Below are 25872 nucleotides of genomic sequence, written 5' to 3'. Positions count from 1 at the left end.
TTTCCACTTCTTTGTGTCTTTTTTTCAATTTCCTTGAGTCGTGACTCATAATTTTCAGTATACAAGTCTTTCACTTCTTTGGTTAGGTTTATCCCTACATATTTTATTGTTTTTGTTGCTATAGTAAAAGGAATTGATTTCTGGATAGCATCTTCTTCTAACTTAGTGTCTGCATAAAGGAATGCCACTGACTTTTGAATGTTAATTTTGTAGCCTGACAGCTTACTGTATTGCCTGATGATTTCTAAAAGCTTCTTGCTGGATTCTTTAGGTTTTTCTATGTATACTATCATGTCATCTGCAAATAGAATTTGACTTCTTCTCTTCTAATTTGTACAGAATGCTTTCTTCCCCACCCTCTCTTCCTCTGGTAAGCCAATAATGTGTATATTATTTCTGTTTTTGTTTGCAGTATCTCTTAATCTCTTTTTGAGATCTCTTACCTCTTTCTTAGTCGTCTCTAATTTGCTCTCAAACTTGCTAATTCTTTTTTCAGCTTCACTTATCCTATTCTCTCTCCCCTCTACTGTTTTTATAGTTCACCTATTTTGTTACACTTTTCCAATACTGTTTTAGCTTGTTCACCTAGTTGTGTTCTTAGCTCAGCTATTTCAGCTTTCAGCTCTCTAATAACCTTGAGATAATTAGTATTTTCTTCCAGAGTCTCTGTTGTTTCTGCATGTCTGATGACAATTCTTTCAAACTCTTTACTCACTCCTGTGACTATTTCCCTAACTAGCATTTGGATGTTGACCTCATTATTCCATATTTCAACCTTTGTGGGGCTTTTAGCTGGACTTTTGTCCTTGTTCATTGCTCCAATATTCCTTCTTGTTGGTTTAACCATTCTATATAGTATGTAATGAGGTTCCTCTCTCAATACTATTCAAATTACTGATCACTCTTGCCTGGATTGACTTGTGTCTAAGTAAGGTACTTAAAGAGTGCACAGTTGTGGAAATTAACAGTTATTTCAATGCCTGAGTTGGAGCACAGAGGCTGTTAAAACCTCTTTTGTTCTGGAAGCCTGAGGGCTTTTTAACAAGAAGCCTTTTAATAAGTAGGCTTCTTAGCTTAATCACTCACTCGTGACCAGTCTTGGGTGGTGGACAGGTAGCACAGTGGTTATGCAAAGAGACTCTCACACTCCAAAGATCCAAAGCTCCAGGCTCAATTCAGCTTTTCTGCAAAGCCAGGCAGCACTGCTGAACCCTATGAGTTTCTTTAAAAGTCCTGTTTATAGTCTGTAGTTTCTGAGGCAATTACTCACCATGTTCTCATCAGGAGAACAATGTGGAAAGGCTTCCACTATACACTCCCACTGCTAGGCCACTGAGGTGTAGCTCTTCTCCTGAGGTTCCTGGTCAGTTCTCTGTCCCCAGATGTCAACATAGGGCCTTCCCCCTGCTTGCTCCAGCCTCTGAGAGCAGTAGCAATGCAGACTCACAGTTGCATTTGGAGTCTTAGGGGAGTCTTCTCTTCCCTTCAGCAGTCTTTTTGTTGGTAAAACGGACTGGAGGTGGTGCCTCAACCAGTAAACTGCCAGACTATTACCAACCGCTTGGGAGTAGAAACGGGCTTTAGCCCCAGGACTCTCTCCTTAGGCTCCTCTCTGTCCATGAGCCACACGTGTTTGCACTCACCAGTGATTTGGTGGGTTCCCAAGGTCATTCTAGTCCTGTCTTGTTGAGGTTTCAGGTGATCTCCTTTGGTATTCCTAGTTGAACTAGGAAAGGTGAGGAGAGAAACACAGCTACTGCTGCTCAGTAGCTTCCCTTTTCTACTACTCATATTTTAAAAAGATCAATTATAAGTGACTGGGTTCAATTCCCCAGCACCACACATACCAGGGAGTTGTTCTCTAAGTGTCTCTCTCTACCTGTCTCTTTCTCTTGTAATATAGGAAATAGATACATATTTTCATATAAATTAATTTTAAACAATTTCTTAGGGGACCAGATGGTGGTGCACCTGGTTAAGTGCACAAAATATTAAGCTCAAGGATCCGGGTTCAAGTCCCCAGCTCTCCACCTTCAGAAAGGATGCTTCAGGAATGGTGAAGCAAGACTACAGGTGTCTATCTTTCTCCCTCTCTATCTCCTCCTTCCCTCTCAATTTCTCTCTATCCTAGTCAATAAAAATGGGAAAAAATGGCCACCAAGAGTAGTGGATTCGTAGTGCAGGCACTGAGCCCCAGCAATAGAAAACAATTTCTTTTTTTTTCCAGTTCATTTTTATTTTATTTTATTAGATAGAGACAAAGAGAAATTGAGAGAGGTAAGGAGATAGAGAAGGAGAGAGACAGAGAGACAGCCCTGCTTCACCACTTGTGAAACTTTCCTCTTGTAGGTGGGGACCAGGGGCTTGAACCCAGGCTCTTGTACACTGTAATGTGTGAGCTTCACCAGGTGCACCACCGCCTGGCCCCTAGAAAACAATTTCTTATAGGGGCCGGGCAGTGGTGCACCACACTAAGCACACAGGTTACAATTTGCAAGGAGCTGGAGTTTAAGCTCCCACTTCCAACTTGCCGTTTGTGGGGGTAGGGGGTGGGGGGTATGCTTCATGAATGGTGAAAGAGGTTTGCACGTGTCTCTCTCTCTCCCTCTCTACTCCCCATCCCTCTCAATTTCTTAGTCCTATTGAGTATAAAAGAGAGGGAAAAAAAAGTGGTGGGGGGAATGGCCACCGGGAGAGGTGGATTTGTAGTGCTGGCACTGAGCCCCAGTGATAACCCTGGTGGCAATAAAAATGAATGTACGAATGAATAAATAAAAATAAAACCAATTTCTTATAAAAAAACATCAAAGTCTCTTTACTCACCTCTTCACCTGTATAAGAGTTGCATCTAACTTTGTGAAAAGAAAGTTTTGTTTTGTTCCCCTCCCCCCCAAAAAAAATCTACAGTGCTTTTAAAAAGAATGCTGCTTTCATTTACGTATAAGTGAGAAAGAACCCCCAGGGACGCAGGCTGGGACCTCAGGCATGAAAGCCTGGTGCTCTCCTCAGTGTATGCACCTTCCCAGGCTGCCGAAAAATATATTCTGTCACGGCACAGCAGTTTTGCAGATGTGCAATTTTGCTACTCTGGGGGGTCACATGTTCCATTCACTTTATACAGACAGGAAGAAATAGACAGAGAGACACAGTACAGCCCCACCCCAGCCCCATGGGGTAACTGTCTCCATGTGGCACTGCACCTGGAACTGCGAGCTTCCTACATGGGCAAGCGCACACCCTACCTACCTGGTGAGCTATCACTGGTCCCTGCTTATGAACTTGAGAAAAACTAATAGACTTTTTTTTTTAGCATAGTCTCCAGGCTCATATTAAAAATGAGTAGAACCAGAGATATAGCACAGTGGTGGTACCCAGGACTTACAAACAAGACATCCCAGCTCAATCCCAGCACCACCAGCAGCCAGTGCTATGGAGTGATCCAGTTACAAAAAAAAAAAAAAAAAAAAAAAGCAGAAAGTACATAGCGTTCCCACTTGCCCCTCACCCAGCACCACCCGCCCCCACACACCTCCCCACACTACACACATCTCACACTGGAGTGGTATACTTACTACAACAAATGAACACAGATACATTATCAAACCAAAGTTGCGACTATTCTTCATGCCTTGAGTCTCACCACTGCCTCACACAACCCTTCCAGGGAGCCAAGCCAGTTTACTGACCAGTGATACAGCACAGGGCTTAAACAGTTACTCTGAATCTATGACAGACTCTGGCCCTGTAAGTCATTTCTTCAGTGAGAAGGAGTGCATGTTCTCCTTATGCTAACCTCTAACATGAGCTCAAGAAGCGACAACTTCTCCTTCTTTAAAGATTGATTTAGAGTCAGGCAGTAGCGCAGCGGGTTAAGCGCAGGTGGTACAAAGCACAAGGAGTGGCGTAAGGATCCCGGTTCGAGCCCCCAGCTCCCCACCTGCAGAGGGGTCGCTTCACAAGTGGTGAAGCAGGTCTTCAGGTGTCTATCTTTCTCTCCTCCTTTCTTCCCCTCCTCTCTCAAGTTCTCTCTGTCCTATCCAACAACAATGACAACAATAATAACTACAACAATAAAACAAAAGCAACAAAAGGGAATAAATAAATATTTAAAAAATAAAAATAAAGATTGATTTAATGAAGAGCTGACAGAAAGAACAGTGTAACTCCAGCATAAAAGGTGCCAGGAGTTGGACCCAGGGCCTCAAAAATGCAAGTCCCTGTGACCTACCTGCTGAACTACCTCACTGACCCCTCAGGAGTCACTTCTTTTGGAGAACATTATCTGACTTCCCAAGACCACAGGACGCTTGGTCATCTCTGAAGCATCTTGTAGCAGAGACAGCCCAGTAATTCACACCATGGCGGAAGTTGTGCCCAAGGGAGCTACCGCCAAGCAGATATGACTTATGATGGTCAATTCTGGAACGATTATTAGGCTTCAATTAGACCAGATTTCTATGCCTCGGTTAGTTTTACAGTTATATCTCATTAACTGGTCCTTCTCTATCACAAATGAATCTTACTGCTGTGACAGTACTGAAATAGTTTTCCCAGTTCCACACAATCCAACCAACTGGCAGATAGTCCCACCCCCACCCATTCCTCCCAAGGTGAAAAACTGAACATGTAATGTACCCTTTGCAAGCTGCGGGGTTGAGAAAGACAGTGGCCTTCTTCACTTGTGCATTCGGGGGGATGAGCTGGTTGCCAAACACCTACAAAGGAAAAAATGATCATTAGAGAAACGATGAAAAGAGATTATGCCAAAAGAGTTTACTTCCAGAAAATATGGTTTCTACTGAGTTTAAAAAAGTACATCCTTTATGATTTCACATTGGCATAGCAACAACACAACATGAGCAACAACACAAGAATCACATTATTTAATGACAATTTGAATTGTGTATCATAAAGATCCAGCTTTGCTGGGAAATTGTGCAGATGCATTCACATCTGCCATGTTTTCCCCTCAGGCTACTAGTTCCCGTGAGAGTTGGGACATTCTGGGAGTGCCTGTTCCGCCATGTTATGCCCTCAGGACATTGTCTATATCCCCGTGATATTTGGAGTGCTTTGGTTACTCCTCCCCCCTCCCATTCTCACGGGAGTTATCATCCTATCCTGGAGTGCTATGGTCACTCCTCCCCCTTCCCATTCTCGTGAAAGCTACTCCTATAAAAACCCTTCATTTTCCGCACCTCGCTCTCTTGCCAGCGCTTCACTCCGGTGTTCAGGCGCAGGAAAGGTTACTGCGTGAGGCGGCCATTTTCACTACCTCCACATGGCCCAACCTGCTTCTCTAGCACCCAACTCTGAGGTGCCAGCGCAAATAAAGATTTGTGTTCCCGCTTCACTCCAGACCTCCTCTCTCTCATCCCCGACTCCCAAAACTTGTTTCCATAGAACAAGAAATCAACAATAGCAGGAAAAGATTTCTAGGAGACAGGAAGGCAGTAGATTGAGTCATTTATTTATTTACTTATTTATTTTTTTTAATTCTCTTTTAGTCTTTTTATTTAATCTTTATTAATTGGATAGAGACTGCCAGAAATAGAGAGGGAGAGAGAAGGAAATACCTGCAACACTGCTTCACCACTCGTAAAGCTTTCCCCCTGCAGGTGGGGACTGGGGACTCAAACCCGGTCCTTGTGCATTGTAACATGTGTGCTTAACCAGGTGTGCTATACCACCTGGCCCCGAGGGTCATTTATTTGAAAGGAATATTCATATTGCTTTCAACTTTGCCTCTCTTCATCTTGTATTTTTATTTTATTTTTTTTTATATTTATTTCCTTTTGTTGCCCTTGTTGTTGTTATTGATGTTGTCGTTGTTGGATAGGACAGAGAGAAATGGAGAGAGGAAGGGAAGACAGAGAGGGAGAGAGAAAGATAGACACCCTCAGACCTGCATCACCACCTGTGAAGCGACACCCCCCCACACACAGGTGGGGAGCCGGGGGCTCGAAGCCGGATCCTTTTGGGAGTCGGGCAGTAGCTCAGCGGGTTAAGTGAACATGGCACAAAGCGCAAGGACCGGCATAAGGATCCTGGTTCGAGCCCCTGGCTCCCCACCTGCAGGGGAGTTGCTTTACAGTTGATGAAACAGGTCTGCAGGTGTCTATCTTTCTCTCCTCCTCTCTGTCCTCCCCTCCTCTCCATTTTTCTCTGTCTTATCCAACAATGACAACAACAATAAAACAAGGGTAACAAAAGGAAATAAATATTTTTAAAAAGTTTCTATTTCAAAGTACTTCAAAAGGATGTGTGTGTGTGTGTGTGTGTGTGTGTGTGTGTGTGTGCTATTTCTAAAAAGTTTCTGATGTTTCTAATTTGTTTTCACTCTTAGACTGCACTATTGTTGCAGCCAAATCTCCACTTACTGCATTTTTTTTTCCTGCCATACTATTTCTGGAAGGTAGCCAGATATTATATGATGAACCAAGTTCTCTAATCACGGAATTCCAGATCTATCGTTCCAGGTTTTTCCTTCTTTGCCCTGACTACTTAATCTCTGGCATTTTCAGCTATGCACAACGCAAGTCTCATGTTTATAGGGGCAAAGGAAATTATAGTGAAGTAAAGGAATTACAGTGAAGTAAATTTATACAAGATCACAAAAAGCACCTTCTTATGAGAAGGTAGAATGTAAAGTGAAAAACTTAAAGGAAAGTAAGGAGGGTGGCCACTTGGGTGAACTCCTTTTGTCTGATGGAGGAAACTGAATGTGGTAGGAAGGGGAGAATTAGGACACAGGAGAGAGGCATGAAAGGGAAGACATTTTTCAAAGAGATGGAGGCATTTAGCCTGAATGAAAACAGCAGGATGCTATGTGCATTCTGACTTAGACAAAGTGAGGGCTTCTTCCCAGGAGGATTTCCACCTGCCATTAGGTTGGGGTGGGGAATCATCTTGAATTTATTTGAGCTCACTTCCCAAACAATTTGAAATAAGACCAAAAAAAAGTAATTCTTTTTTTTGTTTGTTTGTTTGTTTTTTGGTGCTGGGATCAAGCCATCAGCTTCCTAATATACTGACTTAGAAGAACTAATTACTAAGGATGAGACATTAATATCAGTATCTATTGTCATCCTACAAATACTTGAACACAAACCTGAATTTTGCCACCTACTCCTCCTACTAAAAGCAAACTAACTGTTGTCATGTTTCGCTTCATATTTGGGGCACTTTTCACTACACAAATGTAAATGACAGAGAACAAAATGGCAAGTTGGTTATGGAAATTCACCTGGAAGGTGTAAGGCACAGCTCTGGAGGGGGTAGAGAAAGAAACAGCAAAGATGTGACCTCAGACTGGAGAGGATTTACAGCCCAACATAACTATCGGGGTCAGCTACACGCATATTTAGATGCAGTATTATGGGATGGAGATAACAAAGCGCCTGTTGTGAGTCAGCTGTGCTACAAGAGCGGGGCTTGGAAAATAGGAAGAATTGACAGTTTTAAGGAGATCTGACACGGGTGCATGGCACCTGCTCTGTAGCAATATCCTGGGGGGTTATCTGGATCAGGGAAGGTGCAGGGCTTAGCCAGGTTGTCAAGGACAACTACAGGCACAAATGCCCAGGGCTGCAACCAGTGCAGCTTGTGTTCTTAGGACTAATCCAGAAGTAAACAAGTCTAAAGGGGTGGGCGTTCAAGAACTGCTCTCCACCAGATGGTGAACTTCCTCGAGTCCTACTCAGAGCTGGCTCTCAGCCTGATTCATCCCCAGATAGCAAAAAGCAAAAAGGCAAATGGCTCTGATGCTGGGCTTACGCAAGTCCCTCGGAACGTCTTTAAGTTCCCTGCACAACAGAGATAAAGCAGGTCTTAATTTTATCTCTCGAAATGACATTACCTGGGCCTCCTGACAGGCTGCTCTCCTTAGCAGGTTATCGCTGTGAAGTAAACACAGAGGAGGAACATTAGCGATGATAAGCAAACTCAGATCCAAACAAGTCAAACTGCTTTGCTCTTTGTTAAGATGCTTTGCTCTTTGTTAACTCTCCCCTATAGAAGACCCAAATGAAAGTTGTTAAAAATCATGGGCACATCTGAAAATGACTTTCTCTGGGTGGAATCCTGTGCTAAGCATTTCCACGCCTACTTCTAAGAAGGCCACATCCTGTTAATACTGGGAGCCTCAGAATGGGTTCCTTTATAAGAAATCATAAAAAAAAAAACAACCAAGAAATCATACAGATATGATTATTAAATTTAGGATCTCCACAGGAGGGGATTCTTTGGGGTTAGGCAAACGGGTTCAACCTAATCATAAGGATTCCTAAAAACAAAAGAAAATGCCCTAACTGTGATTCATCACAGATGTGACAATGTCAGGCAGGTCAATGAAGGGACTAATTAAAAAGAGCCAATTATATGCTGATGGATGGAAGGTAAGCTTTCAGCTATGTTGCACAATGCAACAGATAGAGAGATAGACAGGAGAAGGAAGGAAGGAAGGAAGGAAGGAGAAGAGAGGAGAGGAGAGGAGAGGGGAGGGGAGGGGAGGGGAGGGGAGGGGAGGGGAGGGGAGAAAAAGGAAGGAAGTGGAGATATAGGACTACATCTGAAACCTAAGTCATAAGCCAAGGTTACCTCAGTGAAAATAAAGAATGGTCTGAAAGACTTAACTGTGGAGCTGGTGAGATAGCTCACCTGTGAGGCCGCCTACTTTGCTAAGTCTGAGGCCCTGGCACACCCCATGGGCACACTATAGCACTGGTGGAAGCCTTAGCACTGTGGTGTCTTATGCCCAGTGTTGGACTCAACCTTAATCTCTTCAGTAAATCACCAACCTGTGTTCAAGTTAACAAAAATGGAAAGTCTGGGGCTGCAAAATTAAAGACTTTCTATTAGAGTATGTTCATTCACTGAACAGAAAGACCCCTAGAGTACGTTTATGACTTTTATACTATAGATGGCTGGCCGGCCGGCCGGCTATCTACAGGGTTCCGGGACCTTCCTGTAGGAGTCAATCCCAATGCATGTGGCTGGCGTTGCTAAGTCAATAACTTCAGCGTGGCCAGTAACAGCTGAGAAGATACCCAGGAAAGACAGTGACAGGCACACAGGGAGGACTAAAAGGAGAAGGGCTACCACTACACCACTTCACTTCTCTCTAGGTCACGGCCATGGCATTGAGCATTGAAGTCACTGAACTTTTCATTTTCACCACATAACACCAGTCCCATTTTGATATTTAAGGCTGAATTAAAGGAAATCAAGTAGGGGATGGGAGGATGGCATGCCTGGTTGAGTCCTTTAATATGTCTCCTGAGTATCTGCAGAATCTGTCCTTCTCTTCCTCCCCACTTGGAGCTGACCTGCATCCTGAACATCCCTCTCAGGTGCCCCAGAATCAGTCTTCATTCTGACCAGTTCCCTCCTTGAAACTTGGCACTACTCATTTCTGATGGTCTTCAGGATCAAGCCCATAGTTTTGCACTAGCTTGCGAGGCCCTTGATGGCCTGAGCCAGCCTCACCTGCGTCCTCCAACCTCGTCTTGGGCCGCCTGCTCTTGTCCTCAGCTGCCTTCAGGCTGCTCTGCTGCTCAGGTCTAGCACGGGCGGCTGCTCCCTATGCTTCCTGGTTGAGATTCTCCCCGCTATTTTTTTTTTCCTGGCTCCTTTTCACTTCTCCTCCAGAACTGCAACTTCAGCATCATTTCCAGTTCAGAAAGTCTTTAGTTCCCTCCAATCACAGTGTGCTGGCCTGCTGAACTGTGTTTTCCTTTCCTTAGTGAAGCTGGGGCTCGTTGGGTTATTCACTAGGACAGTGTCTGGCATGCTATTTAGTAAGAAACACATCTTTTACTTCGCCCCCCAATACTTCCCGCCAGTGTTTCTTGCCGATTGGCCCTAAGCTGCTTCAGGGCTGGGCCAAGTCTTACTGTTGTACCGTACTTGGAATTTTATATTTAAATGTTTGTCCACCAACCACTTTGCAGCACTTTATGGCACTTGACCTTGTAGAAAATATTATATGAATGTAAATGTTTGAAAGATGAGACCAGGAGCATGTGATTGATGTAGTAAAAGTGCTCTGAGCAGTACAGATCTGAGTGAGTATTGCTCCTTGGGTCTTGCCTGACATTAAGAAAACCTGTCTTGGGGCCTGGGCGGTGGTACACCTTGTTAAGCGCACAGATCACCAAGGAAACCTGCCTTGAAGTCATGGATAATTCATCACTTTCTCTTCCACAGCACACAGCCCAGACTCTTGTGGATAAAAGGTGCTCAGTAGGGTGCCAGGCAATGGTGCAACCAGTTAAGCAAACATATCACCATGCACAAGGACCTGGGTTCGAGCCCCCACCTATAGGGAGGGGCACTTCATAAGCAGGGAGACAGATTTTTTTTAAAAAAGTAAACTGAGAAACTGAGTAAACACCTGTTTAAAAAATAATAATGGCAAATGTTTGGATAGGAGAGACTGACTCACTGGTTAGACTGGAGGACTTTGGCCTGCAGGAAAAGCTGAAGGAAGGCAATTTGTTTGTAGGACTATTTGGCTTTTAAATCCAAGAGATCAGCTGAGATGGCTCTTGAGAGAGATCACCAGCAAAGAGGGAGAGGAGAAAAGGTTGAGGTGCTGGACAGGAGGGGATGAGAAATTTAAAACACTCACGAGACCTTACTTGATCTAGAAGAAACAAAAGTATGCGTGCACGTCTGGGAATACCAATGGAACTCTAAAAAGGTGAAGAGATGGGGCTGGGCTATGGCACGCCCAGCTGAGCCCCTATACTGCCATCCACAAAGACCCAGGTTCAATCCCTCAGTCCCCATTTGCAAGGGGAAAGGTTTTTTTTTATATATTTATTTATTTTCCTTTTTTGTTGCCCTTGTTGTTTTTTATTATTGTTGTAGTTGATGTTGTCATTGTTAGATGGGACAGAGAGAAATGGAGAGAGGAGGGGAAGGCAATGGAGAGGGGAGAGAAAGAGAGACACCTGCAGACCTGCTTCACCGCCTGTGAAGTGACTCCCCTGCAGGTGGGGAACCGGGGGCTCGAACTGGGATCCTTAAACCAGTCCTTACGCTTCGCGCCATGTGCGCTTAACTCGCTGCACTACTCCCCGACTCCCAGGGGGAAGGTTTTATAGATGGTGAAGCAATGCCTCAGGTGTTTGTCTGTCTGCCTGTGTCTGTCTATCTATCTCTTCATCTTCCCTTCCCCTCTCAGTTTCTCTCTGTTCTATCAAATAACATAACTATCATTAAAATTAAAGCAATAATGATAAGGCTGAGATGCAGTTGGGGAAATAACTTAAGTAGCAGAGCATAGGACTTGCCTGCCTGAGGTTCCAAGTTTGATCTCTGCCCTTCTGCTCACTCCTGAGTGGTGCTCTGGTTTGTATAAAATTCCCTCCCATATGTAATAAATAAATATGAAAAAACAAAACTAATGGAGCCCTCCAAAAAGACTAAAGGGAAGCCCTCTGGTGCAAAAGGCAGCATCACAAGAGCTGTTCTAGTGGCTAGGTGTGGTCAGAAAATTCCAGGTTGTTGCTGGGTCAGGATTCTGAATATGGACTGTAAACCCTGTAGCCAAGAAGAAAAACTGTATATAAATTCCAAGCCTTGCTCTTTCTACGACATCATGCTGTCTCCTAAGAGGATCGAACTTAAACACAATTAAAAAAATGTAGAGCAAAAGGCAGTCATATCTAAAAGGGCTCCTGCAGTTCTGCTCAGTGCCTAAAATGTAAGTTTCTCTGACAGAAAGGAGTTAGAAGTTCTGCATTAGAAAAGAAAAAGAGAATAATAATAAAAACACCCTGCTGATGTCAAGGTGTTAAGAGAACCTGAACACGCCGCTAGCGAAGAAACAGGATGCTCTGAACGCATTCCGAGTCATAAATGTTTGATTTATTACCCCAGGACTGCAAAACAAGATAAGTTGTTATTTCAATAATAACTCTAAGTGGAGAATGGCACAATCCATTCTACTCTCCCCCCACCCCAAATGAAATCTTTCCACTGTACCGCCGTACCACCAGCACCCCCCGTGGCGCACGCGGACGGTTGCTGCTCTCCACACAACAGACTTTTGAGTTCTGATGCTTGCAACAACTGCTTCAACTTCTCCAGGCTTCCTGGAGGAATCGTCACTGCACTACTGGGGGTTGGGGTGGGGGACTGGTACCCACTGGTTGTCCAAATAACAGCATGGAAAGAGTAGAAGTGGAAGCAAAGACGAAGATGAACTGGAGACGAGTGATGCTGCTGTGTATGCAGGGTGGGAGGGCTTTCTCAAAGGACACACAGCTTTGCTTCATGGGCCAGCCTTTCCCACCCCAGCAGAAAATGGCCACTGCAGGGAGCCTGTCACACAGGAAGTGCTGGCCATCCCTGCCCAAAGAGGAGGCATGCGATCACCAGAGGACATGCAGGGTGCTGAGGGACATGCTTCATCTCTGGGGCCTAGAGAATACTCCTGATATTGGGGCAGCTTGGAACGTTGCTACTCATGGCCACAGAATGTGAGCTCAGATCTAGAGGGATACAGAGGCCAAACAGGCTCCTAAGCTGAATATGGGCCCCAGATCACATTAAATCAATGGGGTTTACAGTCAACAATATCTATACACCTTTCCCATATTAGGGAGCTACTCTCTTCCCTGATCCAGCTTTCTGGTCCTTTTTTCAGCATGACATCATCTCCCCAGACAATAACTTGGATCCACCTGCATATCAGATTTCAGGCTCAGGCAAAAAACCAAAAACCAAAAAACAAAACAAACAAACAAAAAAAACCTAGTATAGCCACAGGCCCTTTGGAATATAACTAAAATATGTCTACTAGCTATCTACAAAATGGAGCCCCCCCCCCCCCCCAGCTCTTCATCTGCACTATTCCAGCCTTTAGGTCCATGATTGCTCAATTTGTTTGGCTTTGTATGTTAACTCTCTTGTCAACCACCAGGTTCCAGAAGCTAGCAGGATGTGACCAGACTTCTCTGGACAGACAACCCCACCAAGGTGTCCTGGAGCCCCGTTTCTCCAGATCCCTTCCCCACTAGGGAAAGAGAGAGACAGGCTGGGAGTATGGATCCACCTGTCAATGGCCATGTTCAGTGGAGAAGCAATTACAGAAGCCAGACCTTCCACCTTCTGCAACCCACAATGACCTTGGGTCCATACTCCCAGAGAGTTAGAGAGTAGGAAAGCTATCAGGGAAGGGGATGGGATACAGAGATCTGGTGGTGGGAAATGTGTGGCGTTGTACCCCTCTTATCCTGTGGTTTTGTCAGCGTTTCCTATATATATATATAAAGAATACTCCTTTAGACCAAGAGCAGGTAGTAGAGCAATGTGTGAGGAGTGATGGGGGGGGGGCCAGGAGACAGCTCACCCAGCGGAGCACAAGGATGAAAAACACTGGCCTGGGCAAGTGGTGAAGCACATGAGTGAGGTCCCAGTCACACATTAAAAACAAACAAACAAACAAAAAAGACAGAGGCCCAGGGAGATAGCATAGCATTGGAACACCAGACTTGCAGGCCTGTGGCCCAGAGGTCTCAGTCAATCCCCATCCCTATCAGAAGCCAGAGCTGGTTTCCCTATCTTGTTGCTCTCATGAAAAATATAAAAAATAAGTAAATACAAAAAAAGAAACTCAGGACTGGGCGGTGGTGCACCCGGTTGAGCACACAAGTCCCCATGCACAAGGGGCGCTAGGGAGACAGCATAATGGTTCTGCAAGATGACTCTCATGCCTGAGCCTCCAGAGTCCCAGACCCAGTCCCCAGTACCACCAAAAGCCAGAGCTGAGCAGTGCTCTGGTGCCTTTCTCTTTCCAATTCTTTCTCTCTCTCTAAGTAAAATAAACATATTAACAACAAGAACAAAAATACAGTGCACAAGGACCTGGGTTCAAGTTCTCAGTCCCCACCTGTAAGGGAGAAGCTTCACAAGAGGTGAAGCAGTGCCTCAGGTGTCTCTGTCTCTCTCTATCTCCCCTCCCTTCTCAATCTCTCTCTGTTCTATCAAATAATAAATAAATAATTTTTTTAAAAAGAGAAAAGGGGGCCAGACACTGGCAATGCATGTTTAAGTGCATGGAGCTGAGTTCGAGCCCCCGGTCCCCACTGCAGTGAAGCAGCATGGCAGGTGCCTCTCTTTTCCTCTCAGTTTCTCTTTGTCCTATGAAATAAAAAAAGTTTTAAAATGTTGGTCTGCTTCTAATTCTGCTTCTAAGACCCCTTCTGTTTTGATTATCACATTAGGTTTGCTTGCATTGCTTGATGCTGTGGTCTATTTACATAATCATTGTTTTGTTTGAGACCTGCACTAGTTTAATCCCCACTGGTTCGTGCTCTTTTTCCACTCCGCCCCTTCTCCTAGTCACATCCTGTTTTCCACTGTTTAATCCCCACTTGTTCGTGCGCTTTTTCCTTCTCTCCACCCCCTATCCTATGTACTTCCTCTTCCGACCTGACACTTCCGCCTCAGGATATATAAAGGACAGGATTTTCTAATGAATAGGTATTAGATAGATTGCACTGCATTCCTGCTCATCAATAAGGATCGAACTGCGTTCCCAGCTCAGCCATGAGTCCCTGGTTGTCTGTCTCCTGCCCGCAAAGCTAGCCCAGCATATTGGTGCCCAAACAGGGACTGGCATAAAAAGTAATTTTAAAAAATAGAAGAAAAAGAAACTCTCAAGTCAGTGATGAAAATAGTAATTTTAAAAGAACCTCTGGCCTAGGGGATAGCTCAACTGGTCCAGTGTAGGACCTGTATGCCCGAGGCTCCCAGTTCAATTCCCAATACCTGAGTAGTGCTCTGACTTCTCTTTCTCTCTTTCTCCCTCTCTCTCTGTCTCATTTACGTGAAAACCCCTCATTATGAGATTAAATAAGTAAAAGGATTGGGAGAGGGCATGGAGATAGTTCAAATGTGTGTGGGGGGGGTACCTGCCTTGCCATGCGGCCAGTCCAGGTTTGAGCCTCTGAAACACCACAAGGGAGTGCTACAGACCTGGGGGAGGCATGGGGTTTTGGTGTCTCTCCTTTTCCCTCTGTTTCTGTCTGTCTGTCTGTCTGTCTGAAAAAGTCACCCAGAAGTCCCATATATGTAAGACCCATGATAACTAACTGAATGCATGAATCTTGGGTCTGGTCTTTGCTTTAAGTGAAGGATGGATTCTCTTCTTCCCCAGGCCTCTTAGGATGTGCTACCTGCGACTTAAGAAATGTGTTCTTACTCTCCTGAGCACTAGGACAAAGAAGCTCCTCACTGCTGTGGAAATATAAAGGGGGGGGAAGCAGCCTGCTGATGACTATGGGAAGCAGTGGTTGTCTTCATTTCATGGGGCCTCAGCTCCACAGGTCCTCCCTGGTGCAACGGCTGAGCAGAGTGCAAGAGTTAGGCCCCGGAGAAGCAAAGTGAGCAGTGGGCACCATTAAATGTAAAAGGTAAGTGCATGGCATTGCTTCAGCCTGGACTAGCAAAACATATACCAAGGATGGTGGAGATAGCGCCACGATTTATGCAACAGTTTCACGCCTGAGGCTCGGAGGTCCCAGGTTCAATCCCTAATCCCAGCATAAACCAGAGCAAAGCACTGCTCTACAGAAAACACTGGGCTGGGCAGTGGTGCACTCAGCTAAGTGCACATGTAAGCATGCACAAGGACAGGGTTTGAGCCCCCACTGGAAGCTTCCCGAGCTGTGAAGCAAGCACTACAGGTGTCTCCTTGTTTCTCTCCCTCACTATCTCCCCCACCCCTCTCAACTACTCTCTGTCCAATCAAACAAAGAAAAAAAAAAGAGGGGGCCACTGGGAACAATGGTTTCCTCATGCAGTCCCAAGCCCCAGCTGTAACTCTGGTAGCAATAAAGCACCAACAACAAACATAATGATAATTTTTAAAAATGAGGTCAAATGGTACCTCTGATGGTTATTTAACAACTTTCATATTAGCCAAGAGCATTTTCCCAAGACTATTATTTGCTGAAAGAGGGAGAAAGGAGAGAGGGAGGGAAGCAAGAATGAAGCCAGTCAAGTACCTAATCAGCAAGAATAAAGAAGTAGGCAGTAAGATTAAAAACTGAGGGAAACCAGCTACTCCGTGCGTGGAAGGAGCCAGCACAAAGGAGGCTGCAGTAGCTCAGATCTGAGTCAACCTCCCATCAGGCCCTTGGCTAAACGTGCTTTTCCTCAGAAGCATAAAGCTGCCCAACATTTAGCCACAGATTCCTGCATATTTATAGCAATTTTTCAGGCCCATAATCCGACTTTGCTGTTTTTAATATATTTCTTTGTCAAAAGCATAAAAGCCCTAGGCAATCCAAGCAAATATAACACTTTTATGAGAGACATGCAAGACCAAGTTCCATTCCCTGACAATAATAATTCTTAATGTCTTAAGAGTCCTTAGGAATTATCTGGTCCAGGGGCCCACAAGATAGGTCATGAGGTAGGGTACATGAGGCCACTGTGGTACCACCATTAGGGCAATATGGCACTGTGGTATCTCTCTTTCTCTTCTCTTTCTGTCTCGCTGAGGGAAAAATAATAGGAAAAAATCAACCTGGGAGCAGCAAAATCACCCATGTGTAAAGCCTGAGCACTGTAGAAAATAAATTATTCAGTCCAATATTTCCCAACTTCCATTCATACCATCAATCCCATATGTTACTAATATCCCACAAGTAACAAAGTTCATGACCACAGTGGCACACACACACACACACACACACACACACACACAGGGGAGGGGTGCACTCCCCCCACATAGGTTCAATTCCATGTTCTCTAAGCCCCCAGGTTCTGGAATGTTCACTTAAGCAGGATGGGGTACATGTTCCCCTCAGACCACATGTGGCCAGAGAAATAATTTGGTTTAATCCTGCCAAGACAACTGGATATTTTTTTTTATAGCAATATCAAGTGTTAATTTTTATGGACCACAAAGTATGTTTTTAAAAAACATCCAAATGGCCCCTTGGCAGAAATAAAAAGTTCCCCCACCCCTGTCCTACAATGTAACTTAAATGGTCTAGCCTGGGAAGTTACTCCCACTTAGCACCAGAACTCCAGAGTCCTCAGCATGGCATTTCCCCCTCTCAGCATTCTGCTTTCGTTCTGTTCTCACAGTATAGTCCCAAGTGACAAATATGCAATCAGCAGAGCTCTGTCCACTGCTTAATCAAATACACAGGCAAATGCCACTTATGGTCACCTCAATTCATGATTGATCACTACAGTGACAGACTTTTCCCCTGCCTGAAAGAAGGCTTAAGGAAAAAAAAAAAAGTCCAACTAGATCAAATCCCACTCTCAATTCATTAACTCAAGAGCACTTAATATTCAGACAGCGGCTTCCTCACTGCGGAAGGCCTTGCTTGCCTCTGGTAACAGCTCAGTACTGTGCTGATGTTCCAGCTTGTTGTTTTGTTCTTCCTCACACGGGGGGGGGGGGGGGGGGGGGGGGGGGGGGGAGGGGGGGGGAGGGGGGGGGGAGACAGACCCTGAGTCCACCTTCTCTCACTCTCACCGCTTCCCAGAATTTCATCTCAGCCTCTGCCGCTTGTGTGCAAGAGGCCAAACTGTGAACACTGCTCCAGCTTCCTCAACAAAATTTGTTCCCCTTCCGATTCAGGATAGGAAATTACCAAATGAAAAACGCCATTCCCTCAGTGGGGGGGGGGGGGGGGGAGGGGTCTTCTCACATAACTGAACTAGTTATTCTGGTCTGTTCTGCAGAGATTTTCAATAGCCAAAGACACAGAAATGGCTTCTGTTAGCCAGACCTTCCACCTTCTGCAACTCACAATGACCTTGGGTCCATATTCCCAGAGGGTTAGAGAATAGGAGGAGGAGATGGGATACAGAGATCTGGTGGTGGGAATTGTGTGGAGTTGTACACCTCTTTTTTTTTTTTTTTTTTTTTTTAACCAGAGCACTGCTCAGCTCTGGTTTATGGTGGTGTAGAAGATTGAACCTGGGACTTCGGAGCCTCAGGCATGAGAGTCTAATTGCATAACCATTATGCTATCTACCCCTGCCCAGTTGTACCCCTCTTATCCTATGGTTTTGTCAATGGTTCCTTTTTATAAAAATAAATAAATAAATAAATAAATAAATGGCTTCTGCTTTGTGATGCCTGCATCCTCCTGACCAAGGATGAACAGAGGACTGGACACCCGCGCCCTCCCCGCTTGCTCTTTCTATTTCAGCCTCTAATTCTAGCTCAGATGTCATAAAATGCCATTGTCCTTTGCTGCCTCTCCACCCACCAGCCAATATTCTCAGCCCACTGAGTCAGAGAAGGTTCCATGGGCCGCCCCCAGGGGGCGCTGCGCAGATGCGCCAGGGCTGCACCACCACCACCACCGAGTGTCCCCCTAGCTGCCACGAGGGGATGATATTCCCTGAGCTACTGCCACCAGCCACTTTACAATGACTTTTTTAAAAACTTTCCCCCCCCTTTTGTTACTGTTGTTTTTTATTGTTGTTGTTATTGATGTCGTCATTGTTAGATAGGACAGAGAAATGGAGAGAGGAAGGGAAGACAGAGAGGGGGAGAGAAAGACAGACACCTGCAGACCTGCTTCACCTGCAGGTGGGGAGCTGGGGCTCGAATGGGGATCCTTTCGCAGGTCCTTGCGCTTCGCGCCATGTGCGCTTAACCCGCTGCGCTACCGCCCAACTCCCTACAATGACTTCCATCCTTCTTAATTTTTACAAGCATTCTATCGACACTTTTTTTTTTTTGCCTCCAGGGTTATTGCTGGGGCTCAGTGCCTGCACCAAGAATCCACTGTTCCTGGAGGCCACCCCCCCTTTTGTTGCCCTTGTTGCCGCTTTGTTGTGGTTATTATTGTTATTGTTGATGTCATTCGTTGTTGGACAGGACAGAGAGAAATGGAGAGAGGAGGGGAAGACAGGGGGAGAGAAAGACAGACACCTGCAGACCTGCTTCACCCCCTGTGAAGTGACTCCCCTGCAAGTGGGGAGCCGGGGGCTCGAACCCGGATCCTTATGCGGGTCATTGCGCTTGGCACCATGTGCGCTTAACCTACCGCTCTACCGCCCAATCCCAACCGACATTCTTTTAAGGTTCCTCGACTTCTTTTTTCAGTTCTTGTCTCCCACCCATTCACTTCCTCTCAGCACTCCAAGTAAACCTTCCGAGACACATACATTTCTTCCACACTCTGTGCAACATATAACTTCACCCAGCAACCAACCTTCCTCTTCTGAGGGCTAATATACATCTACACACACAGCTAGAAACAAGTACATGTTCAGTGTCAGTTTTGTGCAAAGTGCTTGGATCTGTGAATATACTAATGGCAGAGACAGAAACCATTACAGGGAGTCTGACAGCTATGGCAGGAGAAAGCAGAGCAGAGAGGCCCTTCCTGTCTCCCTCTGCCCAAAAGCTGCTTTCTGTAAACAGCAAGTATAAGTGCTATTTACTTCAGGCTCTAGGATACAGGGCAGATCTGGAAACTTCTAACCTGTAAACTCAAACCAGTAGCTACTAATGTTAGCATTTCTGCTATTTCAGAACATACAGTATTTGTTGAAGTTGGTTACTACATAAAATCTAGGGGGTTAGTTTTTGCATCAGCTGTAATCATTCTGCAGAGCTTAGAGTAGTTAAAACCAAATGCAAAATCTCTAAATTATATGTGTGTGTGTGTGCGCGCGCAAATTCCAACAAGACATCACACAGTGCCTGCTCTTCCAGCTTGGCTTTTATTGCTGACCCCAAAATAAAGCACATGGCAAGAAAGACAAAGGGGTCTGGGGGTGGTGCACCCAGCTGAGCCCACACATTACCCTGCGCAAGGACCTGGGTTCAAGCCCACAGTCCCCACCTGCAGGGGAAAAGTTTTGCAGGTGATGAAGCAGAGCTGCAGGTGTCTCTCTTTCTCTCTCCCTATCTCCCCCTTCTCTCCTAGTTTCTCTCTATCCTATCAAAAAAAGGAAAAAAAAAAAAAAGAATAGAAAAACAATATAATTTTTAAAATAATAAACATGTCTCCTAAATAAAATTGGATAGAGTTGAAAGGAAAGGGGATATAATTAAATTTCGTTGCACTGAAAGAAAACAAAAAATAGAATGAAAGGTCCCCATGTTCCTTTTAAAAATCTGGGCTGACAGGAATGTTATTTAATTGCCCATAAATGAGTTCTTTAAATAGCACCTATTAATATCGCAAATTTCAGCATCTGCTTGTGTACGGACAGAAAGAAAAGGAGAGAGAGAGGAACCATGAAATGGCTACAGAACAAAACAAACAGCTTTCTTCAAATCACAACCAGATCTGAAGTGAGGAGAAGCCATGAGGGAGAAGCCCGCCCTCACTGCCCTTGCTCCCCCCGGGATGGCTAAGCCAGCAGAGCCAGAGGCTAATCCCAACAGAAGACAAGGTGAAACATCTGCTTTGTCACCAACTCCAGGGCCCTTGGAAAACAACATCCAGGGTGTTTACAGAAACCATGATCTGGACAGATAGGGAAAACGCAGGTCTCGTCAGATGCAGCTGGTGCGTAACTGCCCCTGGAAACTAACACGTCTCCCGCCATGTGCTGTCAGACTCTCAAAACCTGAGGTATGTGAAAGGGAGATAAACACTTCCTCTTTCTGTAGCATGGGCTATAATCATCTTGAAGCCAGAACGTGATGTATCCCATCTTCCTCCCCTTTGGCTAAACACTCAGTTCACCGCCTAGTCAGAATATCGGCTAGCACTCAGAGGAGGGGTAGGGGGGGTGAGCCGGGCAAGCAGACACTGAAGCCTGAGATGTACCATCTCACTTAACCCTTTTAACCCTTTTTTACAGTCAACTGCATGGCTAATATAAGAGTCCTGGAGAAGCCCAGCTACAGCAGTGTCTCTCACTCTCTCTGTCTCTCTATGTGAATGAATAAAAGTGGTCTGGAACAATGTCTCTCTCTCTCTCTCTCTCTCTCTCTCACACACACACACACTTTTTTTAAATCTGTTAACTCATTATCCTCATGGACTCCATAAGGAAACTGAGGCAGAGGTTGTAATAAACAACTTGATAAAGGTCACACTGATAACTAATGAAGCCCAAACCAAACTGGATTCCACCTGCCACGGAATGCGCTACGGATAAGTATCATTCACAGCATCACAATCTTGTACCTGCCGTTCAAAGGCCACAACTTTGGGCCACCATTTAATCGCACGTGTAAACTGCTGAAACACCCTCTCAGCCTTAACACTGCCCTCTCTCCCTTCCCTCTCACATGGGCTAGGTCAAACTCCCCTTGGCTCAAGGTCGTTTCCTCTCCTGAAACAACCCCAGAGTCCCACTGCTCACCAAACACTACCAGCCTGTAATGGTGGTTTCCATAGCTGCTCCCCACACACCTGACCCCACTGTGCTGGCAAAAGGCAACTCAAGAGTGAAGTCAGGTTCTCTACCAATCTCCAAAACAAACCATGCATTTCCATTTCTCCCTATGTTCAATTCATCGATGCCACCTCCAACACTGTCCCCCATGCCACTCTGCCTATCCCAACTCAAGCCATCATTGTACAAGGTTGGTTTAATATATGTAAATCAATCAACATGATCCACCACATCAATAAATTGAAAGATAAAAAACAACATGGTTATATCAGTAAATGCAGAGAAACCTTTGACAAAATACAACTTCCCTTTATGATCCAAATGCTACAAAAAAATAGGAATAGATGGAAAATTCCTCAAGATAGTAGAGTCCATACATAGCAAACCTACAGTCAACATCATACTCAATGGTAAAAAACTGGAAGCATTTCCACTCAGATCAGGTACTAGACAGGGCTGCCCACTATCACCATTACTATTCAACATAGTGTTGGAAGTTCTTGCCATAGCAATCAGGCAGGAGCAAGGAATTAAAGGCATACAGATTGGAAGAGAAGAAGTCAAACTCTCCCTATTTGCAGATGACATGATAGTATACATAGAAAAACCTAAGGAATCCAGCAAGAAGCTTTAGGAAATCATCAGGCAATACATACAGTAAGCTGTCAGGCTACAAAATTAACATTCAAAAGTCAGTGGCATTCCTCTATGCAAACACTAAGTTAAAAGAAGTTGAAATCCAGAAATCAATTCCTTTTACTATAGCAACAAAAACAATAAAATATCTAGGAATAAACCTAACCAAAGAATTGAAAGACTTGTATACTGAAAATTGAGTCACTACTCAAAGAAATAGAAAAAGACACAAAGAAGTGGAAAGATTTTCCATGTTCATGGGTTAGAAGAATTATCATCATCAAAATGAATATACTACCCAGAGCCATATACAAATTTAATGCTATCCCCATCAAGATCCCAACCACATCTCTTAAAAGAATAGAACAAATGCTACAAATGTTTATCTGCAACCAGAAAAGACCTAGAATTGCCAAAACAATCTAAAGAACAGAACTGGAGGCATCACACTCCCAGATCTCAAATTGTATTATAGGGCTATTGTAATTAAAACTGTTGGGAGTCGGGTGGTAGTGCAGCGGGTTAAGCGCACATGGCGCAAATGGTGCAAAGCGCAAGGACCGCATAAGGATCCTGGTTTGAGCCCCTGACTCCCCATCTGTAGGGGGTGTCGCTTCACAAGCGGTGAAGCAGGTCTGCAGGTGTCTATCTTTCTTTCCCCCTATGTCTTCCCCTCCTCTTTCCATTTCTCTCTGTCCTATCCGGCAGTGACGACATCAATAGCAACAACAAACAATGAAAAATAATAAGGGCAACAAAAGGGAAAATAAATAAATATAAAAAATTAAATAAAAAAAAACCAACTGCTTGGTACTAGAACATGAACAGACACACTGACCAGTAGAATAGAATTGAGAGCCTGGAAGTGAGCCCCCATACCTATGGACATCTCATCTTTGACAAAGGTGCTCAGACTATTAAATGGGGAAAGAGAAGTCTCTTCAATAAATGGTGTTGGAAAAAAAAATGGGTTGAAACATGCAGAAGAATGAAACTGAACCACTATATTTCACCAAACAATAAAGTAAATGCCAAGTGGATAAAGGACTTGGATGTTAGACCAGAAACTATCAGATACTTAGAGGAAAATGTTGGCAGAACTCTTTTCTGTGTAAATTATAAAGACTCAATGAAATGAATTCAATTACAATGAAAACTAAGGCAAGAATAAACCAACAGGACTACATCAAATTAAAAAAGCTTCTGTGCAGCAAAAAAAAAAACAAAAACAAAAAAAAAAACCAACCACTATCCAAAGAGACCCCTCACAGAATGGGAGAAGATCTTTACATGCCATATATCAAACAAGAGGCTAATAGGCAAAATATATAAAGAGCTTTCCAAACTCAACAATAAGAAAACAAAAATCCAAAATGGGGAGAGGACATAGAATATTCACAAGAGATCCGAAAAGTCAAGCAACATATGAAAAAATGCTCTAAGTCATTGTCAGAAGAATGCAAATAAAGACAACCAATTCACTCCTGTGAGAATGTCATTCATCAGAAAAGGTAGTAGCAACAAATGCTAGAGAGGTTGTGGGGACAAAGGGACCCTCCTGCACTGCTGGTGGGAATGTCAATTGGTCCAACCTCCATGGAGAGCAGTCTGGAGAACTCTCAGAAGGCTAGAAATGTCCCTGCAATTCCTTTCCTGGGGATATATCCTAAGGGACCCAACACACACTTCCAAAAAGATTTGTGTACACATATGTTCTTGGCAGCACAATTTGTAATAGCCAACCCAGGTGTCCAACAACAGATGAGTGGCTGAGCAAGTTGTGGTCTATATACACAATGGAATACTACTCAGCTATTAAAAATGGTGATTTCACCATTTTCAACCCATCTTGGATGGAGCTTGAAGAAATCCTATTAAGTGAAATAAGTCAGCAACAGAAGGATGAATATGGGATGGTCTCATTCACAGGCAGAAGTTGAAAAACAAGACCAGAAGAGAAAACACTCAGCAGAACCTGGGCTGGAGTTGGTGATGTGAAATTACAACAGCTATCTTGACTCATGTGGAGTTGGCAGCTCAAGCCAAACTTAGCTTGTAGTCCATTTCTCTTGTGGTACCTAAGACCCAGATGCTATTCTGAGAGGTTTGCCTGTGTGGCCTTGAGCAGATGACTTAATCTGCAGCCCCTAGAACCCTTCACATACACACACACACACACACACACACACACACACACACACACACACACACACACACACACAGACAACTATTAATCTCACACACACACACACGACTATTAATCTCACACAATTAAGGACCAACTCTTTGAGCCGTTAAGAAAACAGAGTTCATGAATGTCAAGTGCTCAGCAAGCATTGTCAGCTTGCATTACTATTGCTAAATTATAAAAAAAGAAAAGAAAAAACACATGGCTCATAACCATCTATTTGTACTGCCTATAAGGGGTGTATGTGTGTTTCTTTTTAATTTTTATTTCAAGGTTTAGTCAGAGAAATAGTTCCACTGGTAGAGAGCATAAGGCCTGTACTTCTGAGGTTCCCAGTTTGAGCTCCAGGATGCAATGGCTTCTCTCTTACATTAAACTCTACTTCACACAAGATTTAAAAAAAAACACTACCTTACAATTTGTTTAAATATATGCATGCTCACTGCCTGCATGATGGGTACACCACTCCTGGTGGACAGTTTTTCTTTTCTCCTCTCTTCTCTTCTCCCAACCTTTTCTTTTATCTTAATAGGACAGAGAGCAATTGAGAGAGGAGGGGGAGATAATGAGGAAGAGAGACAGATGCGTGAAGCCCTGTTCCACCCACTGGGAAGCTTCCCCCTTCAGCTGTGGAGCGGGGGACTGAACCTGGGTGCTTATGCACGGTGATGTGTGTGCTCAATCAGGTCCGCCACCACCTGGTCACCTCTTTAAAAGTATTTTTCTATGAGGGGAGGAGAGAGACCAGGGCCAGGGGCCCTGCCCATACCACTCATGCTCTACCTCAAGCCACCTCTCTAATCACAAATCAGCTGTTTTGGTCACAGAACTTGAAGGGAAGACTCCCATCAGTTTGTGAGAGTCCAAGTATAGTCATCTAAAGCGACGCTCCTGGGCTCAGAGGAAGGCAAACTTCAAATATTAGCAAACACCTAAACACACAGGGCCTGGGGATATCACAGCAGTATCATAGCTCTTCCTTTACAAGATGAGCACTGAGAGATTTATGGCATCTTTGGGATTTAACAAACTCCAACAAGATACTAAATTTTTTGACTCAGTTAAGAGGCTAGGAGTTCCTCAGAAATAGAGGAGGGAGGGCTAGTACACAGTTCACCGGGTAAGGCACAGGCCTTGTCAAGCACACAGCCACGGTTCATTTGTGGGCAGCAGAACCATGCATGTGTGAGGTCCCAGCTCTGCAAAGAGAGAGAGGGAGATTGCAAGGTGGGAAGGGGAGGGGAGAGGTGGAGGGAGGAAGGGAGGAAGGGAGGAAGGGAGGAAGGGAGGAAGGGAGGAAGGGAGGAAGGGAGGAAGGGAGGAAGGGAGGAAGGAAGGAAGGAAGGAAGGAAGGAAGGAAGGAAGGAAGGAAGGAAGGAAGGAAGGAAGGAAGGAAAAAGGAGAGGGAGTCATGGGTCACTGGTCCAGGTAGGGACAGAAAGGGTGCCAGGAACCATGGAGTGAGCTTAGAGTGGGTGGAATGGCTGATCCAGGAGGGTCATGTGAGAAGCTGAACCAGGGTTCAGCAGGGAGGGAGGCCAGAGCCAGGCTGAGCCTGGGCAAGGTCCCAGCACAATGGGAACCAGGTGCTCGAAGCACACAGACACCGCTGTGGACGTGGCGTGCTGCTTCTCGGTGCTTCTGCCTGCCTGTTACGTTGGTGTCCAGTCACTGCCGGTGCCATGCTTTTCCACATT

The 25872-nt window shown here is 44.7% G+C and overlaps 1 protein-coding gene across 7 annotated transcripts in view; it reads right to left on the bottom strand.

The window, feature by feature from the left end:
- The window catches only part of AGK (acylglycerol kinase), a 344250-nt gene that overhangs the window by 289503 nt on the left and 28875 nt on the right, over positions 1-25872 (bottom strand). For 4 of the 7 annotated variants that reach the window (XR_009551247.1, XM_016192120.2, XM_016192121.2 and 1 more), the window contains exons 3-4: positions 7859-7898; positions 4636-4715 (exon numbers count right to left, since the gene is read on the bottom strand). Coding sequence is in view for 6 of the 7 variants with exons in the window: in XM_016192120.2 (XP_016047606.1) it covers positions 4636-4715; positions 7859-7898 (120 nt within the window). In the remaining variant the exon portion in view is untranslated. The remainder of the gene's footprint in view (positions 1-4635; positions 4716-7858; positions 7899-25872) is intronic. The other 3 variants (XM_060196717.1, XM_060196719.1, XM_060196718.1) reach the window with 1 other exon arrangement.

Source organism: Erinaceus europaeus, chromosome 8 (assembly GCF_950295315.1).
Source record: "Erinaceus europaeus chromosome 8, mEriEur2.1, whole genome shotgun sequence".
Classification (NCBI taxonomy): Eukaryota; Metazoa; Chordata; class Mammalia; order Eulipotyphla; family Erinaceidae; genus Erinaceus; species Erinaceus europaeus.
Note: the sequence above shows the minus strand (reverse complement) of the source record. Positions and strands in the feature narration are given on the sequence as shown.